The sequence below is a fragment of the Natator depressus genome, chromosome 7 (assembly GCF_965152275.1).
Source record: "Natator depressus isolate rNatDep1 chromosome 7, rNatDep2.hap1, whole genome shotgun sequence".
NCBI lineage: Eukaryota > Metazoa > Chordata > Testudines > Cheloniidae > Natator > Natator depressus.
The window spans coordinates 42,544,308-42,565,414 of record NC_134240.1 but is presented as its reverse complement, the minus strand read 5'-3'; the positions used below and the strand labels follow the sequence as shown (position 1 = coordinate 42,565,414).

Here is a 21,107-nt window from a genome sequence, read left to right as displayed (position 1 = left end):
TATATCAACAAACAAGGGGGTGCATGTTCCTCTCCCTTGTGCCAGGAAGCCCTCATGCTGTGGGACTTCTGTGTAGAGCACTTGATACATCTGCAAGCATTGTACCTCTGTCGAATACAGAACAAGTTGGCGGACTATCTCAGCAGGTCGTTCCACGGCCATGAGTGGTCCCTTTGCCCAGACATGGCAAACTCAATCTTCCATCAGTGGGGTTTTCCCCAGATAGAACTGCTTGCCATGCAACGCAACATGAAGTGCCAGCAGTTTTCCTCCTTCCTAAACCACAGCCCAGGCTCCATCATGGACACGTTCCTCCTCCCATGGAGAGGCCATCTACTGTACACCTTTCTGCCCATTCCGCGCATTCACAAGGAGCTCCTCAAGATACAGAGGGAACAAGCTTCTGTGCTATTGATAGCTCCAGCCTGGCCCCACCAGCACCGGTACTCATCACGCCTGGAAATGTCCATGGAAGCTCCAGTCACCTTGCTGCTCTTTCCAGACTAACTAACTCAGGATCACGGCCGTCTCCAATGCCCGAACCTCGAGTCTCTGCACCTCATGGCATGGAAGCTCCATGGATGAACCTGACAGAGCTCTCTTGCTTGGATCACGTTAGACGAGTCCTTCTTGGCAGTAGAAAACCCTCCATGAGAGCCACCTACCTTGCCAAGTGGAAGAGATTTTCAATCTGGTCAGCGCAGCACGGTTCATCCCTGACACTTGCCTCCGTGCCACTTATATTAGACTATCTTCTCCATCTCAAGCAGCAGGGGGTGTCCATGTCAGCAGTAAGGGTTCATTTGGCCACCATCTCTGCCTTTCACCCAGGGGCAGAGGGCCGCTCGGTCTTTGCTAACCCTATGGTCAGTCATTTCCTTAAAGGTCCTGACAGGCTATACCTGTGTGTCCGGCAGCCTGTCCCAGCTTGGGACCTCAATTTGGTCCTTTCCAGACTCATGGGACCACCCTTTGAACCTTTGGCAATGTGCTCCCTGCGCTCTCTTTCTCATACAAAGTAGCATTTCTGGTAGCGATAACCTCGGCCAGAAGTGTATCTGAGCTCAAGGCCCTGACATCAGAGCCCCCTTACACTATGTTCAGGAAGGACAAGGTTCAGCTTGGGCCCCAACCGGCTTTCCTCCTGAAGGTTGTCTCCCAGTTTCAGATGAACCAGGACATCTTCCTCCCAGTATTCTATCCTAAGCCTCACTCGAGCGGCAGGGAGCAAAGGCTTAACTGATTGGATGTCCGCAGAGCCCTAACCTTCTACATCAGGAGAACGAAGCCATTCCAACAGTTGGTCCAGTTATTTCTGTCTCTTTTCAGTGAATTTCCTCATGGATCACGTCCTACATCAGTGAGTGCTACAACCTGGCAAAGGTGCCCCCTCTTCCGATCACCGCGCACTTCATCAGGGCTCAGGCCTCGTCAATGGTGTTCCTGGCTCAGGTTCCCACCCAGGAAATCTGCAGAGCAATGACATGATCCTCCGTACACACTTTCACCAGGTACTATGCAATCACCCAGCAGGCCAGAAATGATGCGGCCTTTGGAAGAGAAGTACTCCAATCAGTGGACGACTCTGACCCCACCTCCTCAACTTGGGCTTGTGAGTCACCTGATTGGAATGGACACGAACAAGCACTCGAAGAAGAAAAATGGTTACTCACCTTCTCATAACTGTTGTTCTTCGAGATGTGTTGTTCATGTCCATTCCAATACCCACCCTCCTACCTCTCTGTTGGAGTAGCCGGCAAGAAGGAACTGAGGGGGTGGTGGGTCAGCCCGGCTCTATATTGAGCGTCAAGAAGATGCAACTCCAGGGGGCACCCAAGCTGACCCAATGGTTGCTGCTCTGAGAAAAATCTTCTGACTACTATGCATGTGCACACGCACACACCTGATTGGAATGGACATGAACAACACAGCTCAAAGAACAACAGTTACGAGAAGATTTGCACTCACATACAGCATATACATAAAACTCTGTTAAGACTTCAGTTGTGGTGCATAGGGTATTAGAGGAGAATTTTCTCTTGTATCCACATTTCACTCTTTCATAATAATGGAATTAAAAACATAAATACACAAAAAGAACGAACCTCAGAGTATGCTTCTAATGTGAGTCTCTGTCCACTGATAGCAAGCAGAGCTATGCATCTTAGGTTTTTTCTATTACTGTGGTATATAACAACCTGATCCAAAGCCCACTGAAGTCAATGACAATCTTTCTGTTCATTTCAATGAGCTTAGGATCAAACGTAGAACAATTACTAATAGCATTGAGCATGCGTTGACTGGCAATAATTTTCACGTCTTCCTTTTGTCACTAGTTTTCATTTTTGGTTATTGGGTTTTTTTCTCTTCTTTCCTTCTTCTCATCCAATATATGGGGTGGTCTCCATGCAGAAATTGAGCAAAATAGCTCCTTATATGCACACGCTATTCTGGAATAAAAATCACTTTATTCCAGCATGATTAGTGCACTCCCATTCTTCTTAAATACACTGACTTTTATTCTGGACTAGTGTCCCCACACAGGTCAGTATTAGGTAATAGTTATTGCAGAATAGCTTATTCCACAATAACTTTTCCAGTCAATTTCCCTATATAGACAATCCCTAAATGTGGGATAGGGACATGTGAAAAAGCCATGACAGGGTAAAGGCCTTAGCAAACTGTTGGGCGTGACAGTTAGTCCTGAATGTGGTCGGGCTCTGTCTAATCTTCTCTGGTAAGGTCCACGACAAGGCTGCTGCTGTTAAAAATACTCTATCCCTATAGTGTATGTCAAAATTTTGTCTTGGCAGCTACAATTTGAAGCATCTTTGTGGAGTGCAGCATCTTGAATAGTTACAAAAGTCTTTGAGATAATAAATCTCCCACCGACAGAACAAAGAGCACTATATATAATGTTTGAGCAGCAAAAGCCTGCCCAGGATGGGACAGAGTAGAACAGGTCAGCCTAGTGCGAGACCACATCATTGCTAATGGGGGGATGTCCAGCTACAACTGTGGAGTGCAAAACTCCAGGTGCTTGATAAAGCCATCACGCTAGCAAATGAACTGGAGCAGTTCCATGAGCGAGAAAGACGTGAGGGAGCAGCGAGAATCCAGGGTCATGGAGCTCAGGGACACAGCAATGGGGGGAGGGATCAGTAAGTCTGCGGGAAGCAGTGGAAATACTGATCACAGAATATCAGGGTTGGAAGGGACCTCAGGAGGTCATCTAGTCCAACCCCCTGCTCAAAGCAGGACCAATCCCCAACTAAATCATCCCAGCCTGACCTTAAAAACCTCTAAGGAAGGAGATTCCACCACCTCCCTAGGTAACGCATTCCAGTGCTTCACCACCCTCCTAGTGAAAAAGTTTTTCCTAATATCCAACCTAAACCTCCCCCACTGCAACTTGAGACCATTACTCCTTGTTATGATTAGGCAAGTCAGACAGTTTTCGATGGAAAGGCAGCAGGTAACGCCACAGGGACAAAAGACACTGAGCTTGAGGCATGCAGGTTTTCGGTTAAGAAGAACAAGGCAATGCTCTGAGTAGGGTTCAATTAGCAAATGCTGTAGAGGATCAGGCCTGCTGGAAATATGGACAGTCTAGCCACTTAAAACCACACTGCCCACTGATGAAAACTGCTGTTGGATGGACTCGTGCAGGAAACAGTGCCACAAGCTATTTACTGGCAAATGCTAGGCCACCAAGTTATGCGAGTGCTGATGGGGGGAGTGGCATCTATCTGCCCAGGAAGATTGAGGGAGTCTTATGTGAGATCCAATCAATTCTGGGGCACAAGCTGCTGTGTTGTCTGAAAAGGTAGGAAAAGAAGCCTCTAGGCACAGCTCTCAGAAACTTATGCCCTACTTTGGGGGTAGTCAGACTGGTTAATAGTCAAAGGCTGAATGTAACAGATTTGGCAAACCACTATAGAAATTGACAACCTTAAATTGGTATGAGATTTCATTGTGGAAAAGGACTTTGATCGAGGGGCATTGGTTGGAACTGATTTTCTGACGAGGTATGGAGTCAACCTTAACGTGAGGGATAAAACATGTACTATAATTGGAAAACACATCCCTGTAATTTTCTGGAATTATGCCACTGATATATATAGTTAATGCTGGTAGAAAATGTAATAATCCCCTCAAGTGTGAAAGGGGTAATTTGAGCCAAGGTATAGAAAATAATGACAGACCAGACAGCATTATGGAGCTATCTGTTGGGACATTGGTAAGGTATGGATTTGGTGATGACACGGTCACTTGGAACTGCAAAAAAAGAGTTATACTGATCCAGGTAGCCAATTTAGCAAGAGACCCTCCAATGTTAAAGCATGGCACTAAATAAGGGGATTTTTTTCCTGCCAGGGAAGCAATAGGTCCCAACCTAGAGCACTCCTGGTTATGACAAAAGTGACATTTCCTCTCTGAGTAGCAATCAACATACCAGCATGCCAGTTTGGCATAAAGATTGTGTTTTCATAGTTTGTTCTGTTGATCATGTGGTTTGTTGTGAGGATGCATCTCTTCCAAGAGGAGGAGCAGCGTAACAGAATTAGTGTGATGGCTGGGTCTGTGGGTGACACAGCCTCAAAGTCTGTGGCTCCTCCCAAGCAGGAAGGACTCTGACTCAGGAAGTAGCCCTGAGAGGAAATGCACAGTTGGGTGTGTGCTGCGTGCTGAGGTAGAGTAAAAGTGTTTGTGGACTCAGTAGCACCAACAGGGGAGCTGCCTCTGTCCCCTCTTCTAGTAATAAATACAAGTTCTGTTATTTACTGAGCTCATGCTTGTCATCATTCCAGGAATTCTGCCTACTTGTGTTGTGCCGATGGACCATGTGAAATATGGCATCACAAAAAAAGGAGAAGCACTGCATTTTCCTGAATCAGTGGAACTCTGATTCATACCAAACAATATGGCAATTTTAATTTTTTTTCAATGTCATATGATAAAAGCGTTGGGCATTTTCCTGTCAGCCCCTTTCCCAATGACCTAATACTGTACTTACATACACAAAAAGTTTCTTCTGTCTGTTGTCTCAAGCCACTGAGTGAGTTAAGTCAACCTTTGTTCCCAGCTCTGCCCGTGTACATCCTTTCTGGCCTTTACATCTGTGACATTACCAAGGATACAGCTGTGTCCCATTAACTTTCTAGCCTGGGGTGCCTTTTACATTGCTTTACTGTCAGAGCAGCCACTCCTGGTCTGCTCACATAGCCTTCAGCATGCAAATCCACTTCCAGCTAAACACGAGCAATCTGACCAGTCACTCAATAATTACATACAGGGTGACACCGGCAAATTTAAATTACCAGCCTTGTTCCCCGAGGAACGTGCATCTTGTACAGTCCAGCACACTGCTGAATAATGCAAGCTCACAGAAAGTCCATCATTTCATCAAAGGAAAATGATACATGTACCAGCTTTGTTATCCCAAATGGAGTTTCCCACACACTCTAATCCAAACACATTGGTTAAGGTAAAACAATAAGATAAGTTTATTAACTACAGAAAGATAGATTTTAAGTGATTACAAATGATGGTGCATAAAAGTCAGGATTGGTTATAAAAGAAAATAAAAGAGTAATATGCAAGCTAATACCTAATTTAACAAGCTAAGTGAACTTAAAAGCAAAGGTTTTGTCTCACCATATGCTGTTGTAAATTTCACAGGCTGGGTCTCCTTTCAGCCTGGGATCACTCCCCCTTAATTCAGTTCTTTGAGGGTAGTCAATGTCATGAGCAGAGAGATGGGAGGAGAAGAGGTGAAATGGAGGCCACTCTCTCTCTCTCTCTCTCTCTCTCTACCACGCTCCCATTTTTGAGTATTACCCCCACCTGGGGTGCAGGTGACAAGTAGTCTCTTGTGGACGTGCAGATTGAACCATCTCTGTGATGAAATGTAAATTTCTTGTTTATCCCTTCCATTGCTGAAGAATGGCTGTTTAAACCGGTGATAACTCTAACACCTGGCTGGGTTCCTAGTGTTTCTTTGTCTCTGAAAAACTGCTTTGGGCCTGCTTTTCTAACTCTGGAACACGTTACAGCAATGTTAAACAGTAGAAACATATAACTTTACATACAATGTTGATACACCTATTTTACCAGGACAATAATGTTCAGCAGAAGATGATGTTTTAAATGATATTTCACAAGACATACTTTGTACAAAATTTATCATAGTCTTGTAAAATTGATGACCATAAAAGTATAGACTGTCACAACATCCCTTTCCCCATCTTCAATTATTCCAGTTCTGGAACTACATAAAGGTTTACCAATGCAATTAAATCTTGTCCTGCAACACCTCAAATTATTCCAGTCCTGCTCCCCTCCCCGCCCCCAACTCTGCCAATAATGCTCCTCTGTTTAGACCAGGCATCAGGAATCAAGTCACTTTGTATTATCTTGTAGAACACTTGGGTAAACAAATACATATTTCTGAGTTGTAAAGGCATAATGTTGTGCCAATGTTATAAATGATGCATGTTTGGAAATTAGATGCACATCTCTTGAAAAGTAAAGTACAACTGAAAAGTCCTCTATTAATCTTAATTTTATGTTAAAATTGCCAAACACGGATTTTATCTTCATGGATGTATGTTTAATGTTACATATGATGTTTGACACTTTGGAGGAACCATCCCAGTTGTTGGTACATGAAGGATTAAACCTATTCTGAGAATCCAGAAGCCTTGCAGCAGCTGTCATCTGCCTGCCATTTAAGCTTAGTAAGAGAACAGGAGCTCCTGGAAACAGCATAGACACCTGATTCCCAAAGGGGCTGGGGAAAATAAGCCAGGAAAGGGTAAGAAATGCCTCTGAACAGTAAAATCTATCCTACATGTTGAGACTTTGATCTGACAGAAGCTCCTTTTCTCTCTGCATAGAAGGCTGTGCAGGCATAAATGCACCATGCTGCCCTGTCAGGTGAATAAGAATCAAGTGGTACACTTTTCTTTCCTGGTGTGACTAGCTACCCACATTGACTGGGCCACCAGGCACAACTAATGGGCACAATTCTGTTCCCACTGGAGTTTATGCACGTTTTGCCATTGACTTTAATGTGAGCAGGAGCAGATCTCACAGTCTATAGTTGAAGCAAACATGTAAACATTATACTAGATGTACACATGCCGCAGGCCAAAGGGAGACAAAATTACTATCCAGATCATAATATTTACTCAAAAGTGACTACTGAGACATGCCATGTGCGTCAAAGTTGGGAAAGTATCAAAGAATAAAAACTGCAGCGATCAGCTTCATTTAATAATGAGTAAAAGCAACTTTATTTTTCTGTATTGTTTTCTTGTAGCTAACTCTTTCTTGGTTATTAGGAAGCATTTTATTTAAAGTATGAGATTGCACATGTACGTTTGTTGCTTAGTTTATAAATGGTGTGCTAAATAGGTTGGAAACAATATAGTCGGTGTGAGCTCCATCAATCAGTCCTGTACCATTGTTATGAATAAACCAGCAGGGGATGATTGTTCCATGACTGGGGTCTTTTCCGTAATCTTTCTCACTAACCCTGAAACAAAGACAAAAAGCATGAATTAACCAAAATAATAGTACTTTGTAATGTGGTGCATCTCTGATTCTGAATCTGTCTGTTTGTGAGCTTAGCAATTTTACCAGGTTTGTCTTTGTATAAATTGGTTAGACTAGTATGTACCTATGAATACAGTAGCGGTCTTTGTCTACACTTGCCACTAAATCATGCTGGATCCATTCAGTTGGTACCTTCTAGGCAACAACAGGTAGTTTTTTCGAGTGTAAACTGGGTTTAAGTGGCTTTTCCAAGGTCAAACAGCAAGTCTGTTGCATTATCAGGAATATGTAGCTAAATAATTGTAAGGAGAAGTTATAATTTTGTTGTTATGTCCTGCACCTTTGTAGATGTAAGGTTCCTGCCTGTTCACTTGGGGAAGAATGCTGTGCTGTGAAACAGTTCAAGATGGAGATTCTTACAGAAGGAGACTCTCACACTGTGCTCTGTCTCTCAGGGAGACTATTGTGTTGCCTGTCTTTTATGGAAAAAAGAACCGAACCCAGTCCTGTACTGTAACAGCTAGAGAATGTTCCTATCTTCCCCCCCAAAATTACAGATCTTTTCCGATTAAGGAAGTATTTCCTAATCATTTGGTTACCTAGTTACTGTCAGTTTATTGTTTTTGACAATCATTGTGGCATGTGGTTTCTCAGGGTCAGATCCAGGACGGATGTCAAAAACTTCAAAATCAATGTGCTGGAAAAACTGTCCTGAAAATAAGGGAAAAAAATACAATATTAAAAACTGCTGTAAAATCAACTGATGGCTGTCAGCTACATTGGATACATACAAAGAGGTATAACTAGCGGTGAGGGGATGAAATTAAGAGAAGGAAATTTTGAAATTCCCAGAAAAACTTCCTAATGGGGAGACCTGTTAGTCTATGGCATATCTCCCAAGAGAAGCAGTAGAATCCTATATCGAGACATTTAAAACTAGCCTAAACAAAGCATACGAAAATATGCTGTTGGGAAACTGTTGGGAAAACTTCTGCACTTACCCCAAGAGAATGAGCTATACACTCTCTCTCGCTTACAGAGCATGTTTTCATATTCTCAGGTTTTTCCATAATGCAGTTTTTTATTGAAGTTATAGCCCTTCATCCCATTTTTATTTTTAATATACAAACTAGGACCAGATACAATGAAAGAGTTAATATACAGGAGGTGATACTTTTAAAATATTCTGTACATCTTAGCTCTGAGAATGTGGACACATGATTACTTTTCCCTAAATGAACCAGTCAGGAAAATGTCAGTCTTTTAAATTAAGGTAGTGTTCATCCATTTCAATGGACGTGAATTCCTACCTAATAAGCCATGGGTGTGTTCAGACACCTTGTGACTATCCAGTGTGTAGAATCCTAGGAAGTCCTGGTGTAGAGGACGCTTCTTCCACACTCGATGCAAAACAACAATAAAAGTTGCACCATCTCTGAATGAAAGCACTAGATTCTTTTCCCTGTTTATCTCCATAGTCAAACTGCAGCAGGAGAAGAAGGGTGAAAGATAAAATTTGTGAAGAGACCTCACAACTGTTCAGTTTTGGTTTTCAGCATTTAATATTGTGGACAATAAGTTAACTAACAGACCAGGGGATCTATGGAAAATCCATCTGGCAGAGTAAGATGGGGGGGGGTTTTAAACAAAACTTTCTGGAAGATCCATAAATCAAACAAAATATTTCAACAAGTGACGTTTAATATGTGGTAGCAAAGAATTGAAGAGTGAAGAGACTAAAACCTCAATCCTGAAACTGTATGCACACACAGATACTCCTGTGCTCATCTGGAGCTCCACTGATGTCAATGGGGTTCCATACAGATGCAGAGGTCTTTATGTTTGTAGGTAGCTGTAGGATGGTACTGTTCATATCTAAGATCCTAATTCAGAAAAGCATCCTTGTTTGGGACAGCACTTAAACATATGCTCAACTAAGTGTGTGCTGAAGTGCTTTCTTGAATCAGCACCTAGCATGACCAGAGGCTGAGCCTTTTGTTTATATACACAATTCTTTTTATGTTATGAACACATCTTCAAGAGAAAAAAATGGTGAAAATTTAGTTCTATAAATACAATTTAAAAATTTTGTTGGCTTTCTCAGTGACAAGCCCCCACGATGAGAGCGCTTTGCTATGAGCTTGTAAAAATATTTGCACATTCAAACAACCCTCAGACCCCAAGTATTTGCTTGAGAGTGGTAAATCAAATAGTTGTTACCCCTTGTAACACTGAGGTCGAGTCCCAAAATAAAGTTGTATTGTTGTCTTAGAGCTTAAGTGAAGTCAAAGTAAAAAATAAACCACTTTTAAAATGGATTCAGAAAAATTAGTTATTCAGATATTTGTGCAGTTCAAGTTGTTCTGTACACATTTCATGACTTCCTCTCTCTCTCTTGGGCTGATGCTTAAAATCACTAGAGCAAATCATCAGCTGGTGTAAATCAGATTAGCTCCACTGGGTCATTTGAACTGTGCTGATTTATATCAGGAGAAGATCTGGCCCAGTACTGTTTTTGTGTAGAACTGTTGCACAAACAAGCCTCTTCTTGTCTCCTCTCTTCCTCCACACATGAGTCCAGCTAGGCCTGGACTTCAGAAGTACAAAAAATTGTTTCATTTGTTCATCAGCAGAATGTGAAGCACCAACCCCTCTCTAAGCATCTGAACATTTCCATAGCTCCAATAACACATATTTTCTTGGTACCTCTGAGCAATGTTTCTACTTTATTTCTTCCTCCCAAGCCGCACTCATAACAGTATTGAAACAAGCAATTGAATGCACGAACAGGGTACGTGGCTTCCAAGGATTTGTCAATCAGATTGCCACTGCCATCAGCCTTAATTACATTTAGACACTAATGTTTTCATAAGTTTGAACATTCTTGAACAAGTCTGGGCTTTTGTGTTGTACTTTACCCTTCCTTTTGTAGGGTGATTGTATCAAGCCAGGTAAAAGTGGCTGTCTTTCTGCCATTCTGGAGGGTGATTTTTTCAGTCGTTATTTCTATTTTTAAATCCAGTTGTGTATTTACAATCCCAAGTTTTCCAATATACGTTTTCTGGGTCTGTCCATTGTTGCTGACTTTCTTTTTTCCAATAAGCTGCCCATTAACTGTGATGCCTGTTATAAAGGAACAAAATGTGCTATTACTGTACAGATAGATTCTGATCAGGAAATGTTGAGGAATGACGTGGAGAAGGAAAGTACTATGCAGCTGAACCACTTTATAGCATAATTTCCAATCCTTTCACTGGCTGCCAGTTTACTACTCCACCTTTCTCTCCTTCAGTCTCTTGCCTGTATTTCTTTTCATTTTGGCCTCTCCTGCACATGAAGCTTTAGACCACTGACATAGCAGTTGCATTAGGGAGCATTAGTTTAGCAAGTTTCAGGTCGTATATCACTTAAAGAGATGGATGAGCCGAATGCCTCCACTTGGTTTAGTGGGTGGGAGACTTGATTGGATCCAGAAGGCACCAGACAGCTTTGGAATGAAAGGGGGAGTGTATGCAGGAGTAGGCACCTCCTTCCCAGGGGCGCTGCTCCACCCTTTGACTAGCCAAAGGGATAAGGGATTGTTCCCCATGATCATCAACTTAAACTCTTGCCTGAGATTTCTCAAGCCTCTTGTCCCATTTTATCTAAACCCACACTCCCTCCACATAGTTAGATAGCATAGGAACTGTTTTTTTTAAGGATGTCTTGGGTCTGACGGATCACCTGTTTTAGGGGGGCGGGAAGGAATTTTTCCTATTCAGGCCTGGTAGGTTTTTATCATCTTCCTTACACCATCGTGGATACACAGTTAAGTTGAATAGAAAAAGGACTTAGAAATTGAATGTTAAGAATTGGTAGGAATATTTAGCTTATTGCAACTTGAGGCCATTGTCCAACGCAGATAAAAGGCCAGCCTCCAGAAATAAGAGACCTGGAATTTCGCTGGTAGACCTCAGGAAAAGGAGAGACCTGAAGTCTTCACAGACCAAAGTCCTTTTCTCTGTCCTCTTTGCTGCAGGAAGTGTGAGGGGATTTACAGAGCAAGCTGAATCCTAGGGGTAGGGAGTGGAGAGTTCAACATATTCATAAATGATCTGGAAAAAGGGGTAAACAGTGAGGTGGCAAAATTTGCAGATGATACAAAATTACTAAAGATAGTTAAGACCCACGCAGACTGCGAAGAGCTACAAAAGGATCTCTCAAAACTGGGTGACTGAGCAACAAAATGGCAAATGAAATTTAATGTTGATAAATGCAAAGTAATCACACTGGAAAGCATAATCCCAACTACTCATATAAAATGATGGGGTATAAATTAGCTGTTCCCACTCAAGAAAGATCTTGGAGTCATTGTGGATAGTTCTCTGAAAATATCCACTCAATGTGCAGCAGCAGTCAAAAAAGCGAACAGAATGCTGGGAATAATTAAGAAAGGGATAGATAATAGGATAGAAAATATCATGTTGTCTCTATATAAATCCATGGTACACCCACATCTTGAATACTGTGTGCAGATGTGGTTGCCCCATCTCAAAAAAAAATATTGGAATTGGAAAAGGTTCAGAAAAGGGCACCAAAAATTATTAGGGGTATGGAATAGCTGCCGTATGAATAGAGATTAATAAGGCTGGGACTTTTCAGCTTGGAAAAGAGATATGATTGAGGTCTATAAAATCATGATGGGGTAGAGAAAGTAGATAAGGAAGTGTTGTTTACTACTTCTCATAACACAAGAACTAGGGGTCACCAAATGAAATTAATAGGCAGCAGGTTTAAAACAAATAAAAGGAAGTATTTCTTCACACAACGCACAGTCAGCCTGTGGAACTCCTTGCCAGAGGATGTTGTGAAGGCCAAGACTGTAACAAGGTTCAAAAAAGAACTAGATAAATTCATGGAGGATAGGTCCACCAATGGCTATTAGCCAGGATGGGCAGGAATGGTGTCCCTAGCCTCTGTTTGCCAGAAGTTGGGAACGAGCGACAGGGGATGGATCACTTAATGATTACCTGTTCTGGTCATTCCCTCTGGGGCACCTGGCACTGGTTTGACAGAACAAGGAGCGATGGTCTCAAGTTGCATTGAGGGGGGCTTAGGTTGGATATTAGGAAAAACTTTTTCACTAGGAGGGTGGTGAAACACTGGAATGCGTTACCTAGGGAGGTGGTGGATTCTCCTTCCTTAGAGGTTTTTAAGGTCAGGCTTGACAAAGCCCTGGCTGGGGTGATTTAGTTGGGGATTGGTCCTGCTTTGAGCACAGGGTTGGACTAGATGACCTCCTGAGGTCCCTTCCAACCCTGATATTCAAGGATTCTATGACAGGATACTGGGCTAGACAGACCGTTGGTCTGACCCATTAGGGCCATTCTTATGTTCTTATGTATGTTCTTATTTATGGGCTATATCAGGGTTTCTCAAACAGAGGTCCATGGACCCCTGGGGGTCGCGAGGGTACTCCACAAGTCAGGTCTGGGAACAGCTGGTGTGCAGCAGACGCTGAGAGGGAGGGGGAGGAGCAGAAAGAGGTGGGGAAGAGGAAAGGTGGGAGTAGAGCAGGGCGGGAAGAGGTGGGGCGGGGGTGGTGCCTTGGGGGAAGCAGTAGAGTGGGGGCAGGGCCTGGGGTGGAGTGCGGGCAGGGCCTAGGATGGAGCAGTGGGTTTTGGGGTCTGCAAAAATTGTAAATCAAAATGGGGGTCCTTTGGTTGCTAAAGTTTGAGAACCAGTGGGCTATATGATAGGAGCCCTGTAAACCCTCACTACACCCACTTAAATGCCTAGTATGGGGATATGTGGCAGATAAACCTCACACCAGGGAGAAGTGCCCTTTTACTTTAGATTAATATTAACTCACCTGTATCAGGGTCATTTACTAGGTTTAACACCACACCTGGGTCTAAATTGATATTGAAGCAAAGATGGTCTTTTTTCTGTGGCACGTCTATAAGGAAATGTGGATCTCCATCAACTGCAAACACATTACAATGTCTCAGATTAAATGACTTACAAAAGCAGCCTCTCGGTGATAAAGAAACAGTAAGTTATGGCTGAGATAATTAGTATTTAGACTCTCCACCCAACAACCTTCACTAGGAGTGCAACAAAGAAGAACAAAATAGATGTGAACAAAATCCCAGACATCTGTTGGGAAAATAATACAGCAGGGGACAGATTACCCACAAGTTCTTGGAATGCATTGGAGACAATTTTTTCAGAAAGTAGGGAGGCTTTTCTAGATTTGTTTTTGACAAATAGGGAGGAACTGGTTGAGAATTTGAAAGCGGAAGGCTGCTTGGGTGAAAGTGATCATGAAATGGTAGAGTTCATGATTCTAAGGAATAGTAGGAAGGACAACAGCACAATAAAGATAATGGATTTCAAGAAGGCAGACTTTAGCATACGTAGGGAGTTGATAGGTAAGATCTTATGGCAAGCAAGGCTAAGGGGAAAAACAGTTCGAGAGAGTTGGCAGTTTTTCAAAGAGACATTATTAAGGGCACAAGAGCAAACTACCCCACTGCATAAAAAAGATAGGAAGTATGGCAAGAGACCACCCTTGCTTACCCAGGAGATTTTCAGTGATCTGAAACTCAAAAAAAGAATCCTACAAAAAGTGGAAACTAGTTCAAATTACCAATGATGAATATAAACAAACAGCACAAGCATGTAGGGACAAAAATGAGAAAGGCTAAAGCACAAAATGAGATTAAACTAGCTAGAGACAAAAGGGTAAAAAGAAAAGATTCTACAAATACATGAGAAGCAAAAGGAAAACCAAGCACAGTGTAGGCCCATTACTCAATGGGAGGGGGGAGAGATTGTGACACTGCACCCTACGTTCTTCCCAGTGATATTATTATTATATTATTATGGCGTAATTCTGATGTCTTCTATGCAAGTTAGGTCATGTGAGATATCACTGGAAAGGCTGTGATTTACTGAATATTATTATCCGATTTGTATGCATGTATTATTTTTGCATTTGAAGTTAGGAATAGTGACTATATATCTGTGTTATAAATGTGTTTATACATTGGCAACACCCACTAGACAAAAGACTCTCAGTCTAGATGAGAGCTAATGAACCATTAGGGAGAACTATAGGCCTGAGAAGAAGCTTATTTCTCACCTCGGGGCCTTCCTGAGGACTCTACAAACAGCCTCTGACTCATGGCTGCTATGACGCTACAGGGACATGTCCCCAGGTCATCTGGTGCTGGACTCCATCTTGGGATACCAGTGTTTTTCCACTAACTGGCCTGGGATCCAAGCTTTGAAACAAAGGGTTTCCACCATATGCAAAAGCTATATAAGGCAGGGGAGTGACATCATCGAGGTTCTTCACTGACTCCCCACTCAAGAAGACTCCTGGAAGCGTGTGAGGAACAAAGACTAAACTGGGGGGAAGTGCAGGACCCAGGCTAAAGGAATTTTTAGCCTGTGAATGGAACAACTGGGGTTTCTAAGCTGTCAGCCAGCACAGCTTGCCCCTTAAGAACCTGCAGCCTGCTTGTATCATTGTTTTGGGCAGAGGCGGGCAAACTTCTTGGCCTGAGGGCCGCATCGGGTTTCCGAAAGTGTATGGAGGGCTGGTTAGGGGAGGCTGTGCCTCCCCAAACAGCCAGGCATGGCCTGACCCCCACCCCCATCTGACCCCCCTGCTTTTTGCCCCCTGACGGCCCCCCTTGGGACCCCTGTCCCATCCACCCCCCGCCCCCGTCCCCTGACCGCCCCTGGAACCCCCACCCGTTACTGCCCCCCGCCACCCCATCCAACCCCTCCTCTCATTCCTGACTGCCCCCCGCCAGGATCCCTGCCCCATCCAACCACCCTTTCTCCCTGACCACCCCCGGAATCCCTGCCCCTAACTACCCCCCACCCCCCCCATCCAACCCCCCCTTCCTTCCTGATTGCCCCCAGGACCCTTACCCCCATTCAATCCCCCTGTTCCCCGCCCTCTGACCACCCCGATCCCTATCCACACCCCTAGCCCCGACCACCCCCCCCGAACTCCCCTGCCCCATAGCCAACCCCTCTGCTCCCTGCCCCCTTAGCATGCTGCCTGGAGCACTGGTGGCTGGTGGTGCTACAGCTGCGCTGCCCAGCTGGAGCCAGCCACGCCACCACGCAGCACAGAGCACTGGGTCAGGCCGGGCTCTGCAGTTGCGCTGCCCCAGGAGCTCGCAGCCCTGCCGCCCAGAGCATTGTGCTGGCGGCGCAGTGAGATGAGGCTGCAGGGGAGGAGGAACAGCAGGGGAGGGGCTGGGGGCTAGCCTCCCCGGCCAGGAGCTCAGGGGCCAGGCAGGAGGGTCCAGTGGGCTGGATGTGGCCCGCAGGCTGTAGTTTGCCCACCTCTGGTTTAGGGTGAGAATTTGCTATTGATATCCAATCTCTTTAGTATATTAAGCTTAGTTTACGTGTTTTGTTTATTTCCTAGGTAATTTGCTTTGATCTGTTTGCTATCCCTTATAATCACTTAAAATCTATCTTTTGTAGTTAATAAACTTGTTTTTGCTTTGTCTAAAACCAGTGTGTGTATATTTCCTCCTCTCATTGAGGGAGGGGGCGAATTTCCTGAGCTTACGCTGTACAGTTCCCTGTGCAGTGCAAGATGTTATAATGTTGGGTTTACACTCCAGAGAGGAGGTATGTGCCTTAGGAACTGGGAGGTGCTCTAGCTGTGCCTTCCAATGCAGGGACTGGTTAAAGAACCTGTCTGTATGTAATGCAGCTGGGTCTGTCCCTACCTGTATGTGTTGTGGCAAAAGTGCAGGCTGGAGCCTGGGAGAGGGCTTGGTAGGCTGGTCACAGCAGTACAGTGTAAAGGGAGCCCAGACTGGTGGTCAGGGGGGCTCAGTGGTACCCCAGTTCCAGGTGGCACCCCAAGGGGAACCCATCAGAGAGACAACAACTGAAAATATGGAAATGGCAGAAGTGCTAAATGACTTTTTTGTTGTGGTGTTCACCAAAAAGGTTAATGGCGATTGGACGTCTAACATAGTGATTACCAGTGAAAATGAGGTAGGATCTGAGACTAAAATGTGGTTCTGTTCTTAAAATGTACTTGCCTGTAAAAATGACATTCATGTTTAACATGTTCTAGTGATTCCAAATCAAGGGTCTACAGCTTACAAAGAGAACGATGTATTTTCTAATTGCCAGATTTGCAATGTCAACCTGAGATCTGAGAGTCAAGCACAGTTCTTTTCAACTTAAGTATCTTTTGATTTTGCCAAAAAAATTAGACTGTCAGTTTCTCATGTGAAACCCCGACTTCCAAACATAGAATCGTAGAATATCAGGGTTGGAAGGGACCTCAGGAGGTCATCTAGTCCAACCCCCTGCTCAAAGCAGGACCAATCCCCAACTAAATCATCCCAGCCAGGGCTTTGTCAAGTCTGACCTTAAAAACCTCTAAGGAAGGAGATTCCACCACCTCCCTAGGTAACGCATTCCAGTGCTTCACCACCCTCCTACTAAAAAGTTTTTTCTAATATCCAACCTAAACCTCCCCCACTGCAACTTGAGACCATTACTCCTTGTTCTGTCACCTGGTACCACTGAAAACAGTCTAGATCCATCCTCTTTGGAATCCCCTTTCAGGTAGTTGAAAGCAGCTATGAAATCCCCCATCATTTGTCTCTTCTGCAGACTAAATAATCCCAGTTCCCTCAGCCTCTCCTCATAAGTCATGTGCTCCAGCCCCCTAATAATTTTTTTGTTGCCCTCCGCTGGACTCTCTCCAATTTTTCCACATCCTTCTTGTAGTGTGGGGCCCAAAACTGGACACAGTACTCCAGATGAGGCCTCACCAATGCCGAATAGAGGGGAATGATCACGTCCTTTGATCTACTGGCGATGCACCTACTTATACATCCCAAAATGCCACTGGCCTTCTTGGCAACAAGGGCACACTATTGACTCATATCCAGCTTCTCATCCACTGTAACCCCTAGGTCCTTTTCTGCACTTAGTGATACCTGCACAACCCCACTGTCTTCAGTCGTGTCGCATAACTGTTACATTGAAACTTACTGACACATTCTGTTGAGTTTGCACAAGCTGAAATAGAATCAGCAGCTGACTTTTGTAGCTGTTTTGACTCTCCATGGCTAACAGGAGTAAAAACAATAAAACCTTATTTTTTTGTTACCAAAGAGGGTAGATATGGCTCTGAATACACCATAGGAACAATTATGTTAAGTAAAATGGTGTCATTTTGCACAGTCACTTTAGAATAGCACTTCAAGCTACATGAATTACATTACACAGTACAGCTAGTGTGTTATATGTTGTCTTGAAGTGTTTGCTTTTATTTCCCATTAACATCTCTATCTTTGGTATCTAAACACTTATAAATTACATAAGCACACATTATTCCTATAGTTTTGATAATGGTTTTATTGTGCCTTCATTCATATTGAAAAGTTCTTATGTTACTGGTATCAACATTAACTTGAATTCATTTTCACAATACCTACACCCCAGGTAACATTAACTTTCTCTTAAGAGCATTGTGATGACATCACAAATTTGTTCTTGCAAAAAGGAGACCCGTGTATGGTTTATACGTATGTTTTAAAAAAGGACAACTTACCAGAGTTTGCCCTTGAAGGGTAACTATACTGAATAGAAGTATCTGACAGATTGGGCCGGGGGGGGGGGGGGGGGGAAGAAAATAAAAAGAAATGTTAGATGAATCAAAATGATTTTAAACTAGCATCTTCTGAAGTTTTAAATAGTTTCCCCCCACCACCACACCCCTTACAAGCTTCAAACATGCTTTCTGAAATGGTAGTGCATATAATTTTGTCTTGTCTACATTACTGTTTAAACCATTTTCAGTACTATTTCAAGGAGCTCTGTTGATGAAAAGCATTTTTTCATAACAGTTCAAGTTGCTAGGATAAAGAGGAAAGATATTCACCATCACAACCTTAGATGCCCTAACTACATTTAAGATACTAAAATCCTGGATATCCCATTTCTTTTTTAATTGCCTCACTTAGCTCTGAACAGAATTAAAAAGACAGTAAAAGTTTTCCCTTCTTCAGAAAGTCTTCAGTGTACATTATTTCACATGATTCTCACTCTCTAACACAAAGGTGTTTTGGGGGGATCCTTCAAAGGTGACTTTGCAAAGGAAGAATAAAAGATAAGGGTTGTTCACACAATATATGTAAAAAAATCAGTGTTATGGTATAAAATTTCAGTTGTATAATCACAGACAATACGGAGTAGGATAAGCTAATTTGTACCCATCTACTCCATAACACATGGGACTTAAAAGAATAGTGGTTAAGATACTGTGGAAGTGGTTGTGTCAAGTTATGGTTAGTACTTGCAATAAAGATTTGTCATATATCATACAGCAAGACAGTTGCAGGGAAAATTTTCAGTGTTGCGAACTCTCATGATTTTATTACAAGTCTCACAATCTCTTGATGTCTTCGAGACGCCTTTCTGGAAGATAGTCTTTAGTCAAACAAGTTATTGGACTCAGTACAGGGATAACTGGGTAAAAGTCTAAGCCTTATGTTACAAGGTACAGAAGGTGAGACTAAGTCAACTAATTGTTCCTTCAGGGCTTAAAATCTGAGAGTCTACGATTATTCAGTCTGAAAATTCATACAGGAAGTACATTATTCTCTGTTTCTCCTGCTTCAACAGCTTCAATCATCCAGTCAGTGATGAGGAACAATACCAGTCACACACTGGAGCAAAGTTTTCAAAAGCCCCTAATGATTTAGGATTCTAAGTCCCATTGAAACCCAGTGGGACTTGGGCTCAGAAGTCACTCGCGTGTAAATTTTCAAAAGCACCTTATGCTAGTGACTATAAAAGTGACAAACAACCCATAGCCCCAAATTTGTTTGCTTATATTATTACTTGAAAACCTGTGAATAGTTAATACATTTGCAGAAATCAGGCTTTGTTTAAATGATTAGTAAACATAAAATAAGATTAAATACATCAGATAATTTATTCACAATGACTTATCCCACCAGCTCTAGATAAATGATCTCTGATTAGATTGTGAAGCAAAACTATGAAAATGTCTCTACCTTCTACTGGTTTATCAGCAATTGTAGCTTTATCTTCTGGTTTTGTTACCACCATGGATGTGAGGGGAGTCACAAATGTATATTTTAGCGAGAGCTCCAGGGCTTCTGCTGCAAGATTCTTCCGTTTTTCTTCTTGAGCTGAAATGCTGAATGCAGGAAGAGAATCAGAACAGCAGCTTGCACCTTTTTAGAAACTTTCTACAAAGTCAAGACATTAAACACTGCATTATATTTTTCTGCATAATAGTGTAAGGGGTCTGTTGCTCCCTTACTACCATTCAGTGGGGGTGTTTTAGTTGCTAGCACACAGTACTAAAAAGGGGGAAGAGTCAATGGGGAATCCGGACCCTGAGACTGACAGCCCCCAGGAACAATGGGGAGAGGCCAATGCTCCAGGTCAGCCTGAATGACAGGGCGGGCAGGCTAATCAGGGAGTCAGGAGGCCAGGGAGCTCTTGTCCTCCCTGTGAGCTGGAATTGCCGGGGTCAGACAGAGTGGGGCCGAGCTAAGGAGAAAGCAGGGGCCTGAGCTGAGCTGGGGAGCAGAGCTGTGCCAGATCCAGAGGGACCAGAAAAGCAGCCCAGAGAGAGCAGACCCTGTCCTGGGAGCAGAGCTGCAGCCCCAAAGCCAGAGGCACAGCCCAGAGAGAGCAGACTTGCCCTGGGAGCAGAGCTGCTGCAACCAGAGCCAGAGGGGCCAGAAAAGCAGCCCACGAAGCAGGTCAGTGCTGGGAGCAGAGTCACAGAAGCAGCCTGCAGATCAGACCTGTCCTGGGAGCAGAGCTGCAGCAACCAGAGGCAGAGGGGCCAAAGAAGCAGCCCAGGGAGCTGGAGGCAGAGCAGCAGCAGCAGTGCAAAGACAGAGTGATGGAGCTGGGGCTGGAGCAGTCCGGAGCTGGGAGCGGTGAGAAGCTGGGGAGAGTGAGGGGAACCCTGGGCAGCGGGCCCAGCACGGGGAGACGCCTCAGCCAAGAGGCTCTGCAGGCCAGGCTTGGATCGTAACCCTGACAGGGCGGGGGCAACACTGGGAAGAAGGGTCCTACCACTTAGAGCCTGAGAGCGTCTGGCCACCACCAGAGCAAGTGTCCAACCCACAGCATCCCTACAGCACAGCCAGAGCCTGAGAAGGCGGCCTGGGACTTACAGGGAACAGACTGTGAATGGCCCTGACATCCCAGAGACACTGTTTGTGCTGTTCCCTGCCACAGAGCGGGTTGATGTGTTTCCTTTAACCTTTCCCATTTTTCCTTATTTTTTAAAAAATTAATTGTTGATTAAATAACTTGCATTTGCTTTAAATTGTATGTAATGGTTAGTGGGTCAGAGAAGTGCCCAGTGCAGAGAGAGTACCCCGGAGTGGGGACACCCTAGCCCCTGTCCTAGGTGACCACAGCAGGGTTGGGGGTCGAGCCCCCCAGGAATCGTGGGCCCAGCCTTGTTGGGGTTACGAGGACTCAGCCAGACAGGAGAGTGGAAGGGGAGTCCT

At 43.9% G+C, this 21,107-nt stretch overlaps 1 protein-coding gene across 1 annotated transcript in view; it reads right to left on the bottom strand.

The window, feature by feature from the left end:
* Window positions 1–5,566: 5,566 nt before the first annotated feature.
* The window catches only part of LOC141990707 (inter-alpha-trypsin inhibitor heavy chain H3-like), a 62,552-nt gene continuing 47,011 nt past the window's right edge, over window positions 5,567–21,107 (bottom strand). Inside the window, exons 14-20 of the mRNA XM_074958236.1 lie at window positions 19,623–19,768; window positions 18,155–18,196; window positions 13,412–13,525; window positions 10,479–10,683; window positions 8,871–9,043; window positions 8,160–8,271; window positions 5,567–7,540 (exon numbers count right to left, since the gene is read on the bottom strand). Of these exons, the coding sequence (XP_074814337.1) occupies window positions 7,393–7,540; window positions 8,160–8,271; window positions 8,871–9,043; window positions 10,479–10,683; window positions 13,412–13,525; window positions 18,155–18,196; window positions 19,623–19,768 (940 nt within the window). The 3' untranslated portion in view covers window positions 5,567–7,392. The remainder of the gene's footprint in view (window positions 7,541–8,159; window positions 8,272–8,870; window positions 9,044–10,478; window positions 10,684–13,411; window positions 13,526–18,154; window positions 18,197–19,622; window positions 19,769–21,107) is intronic.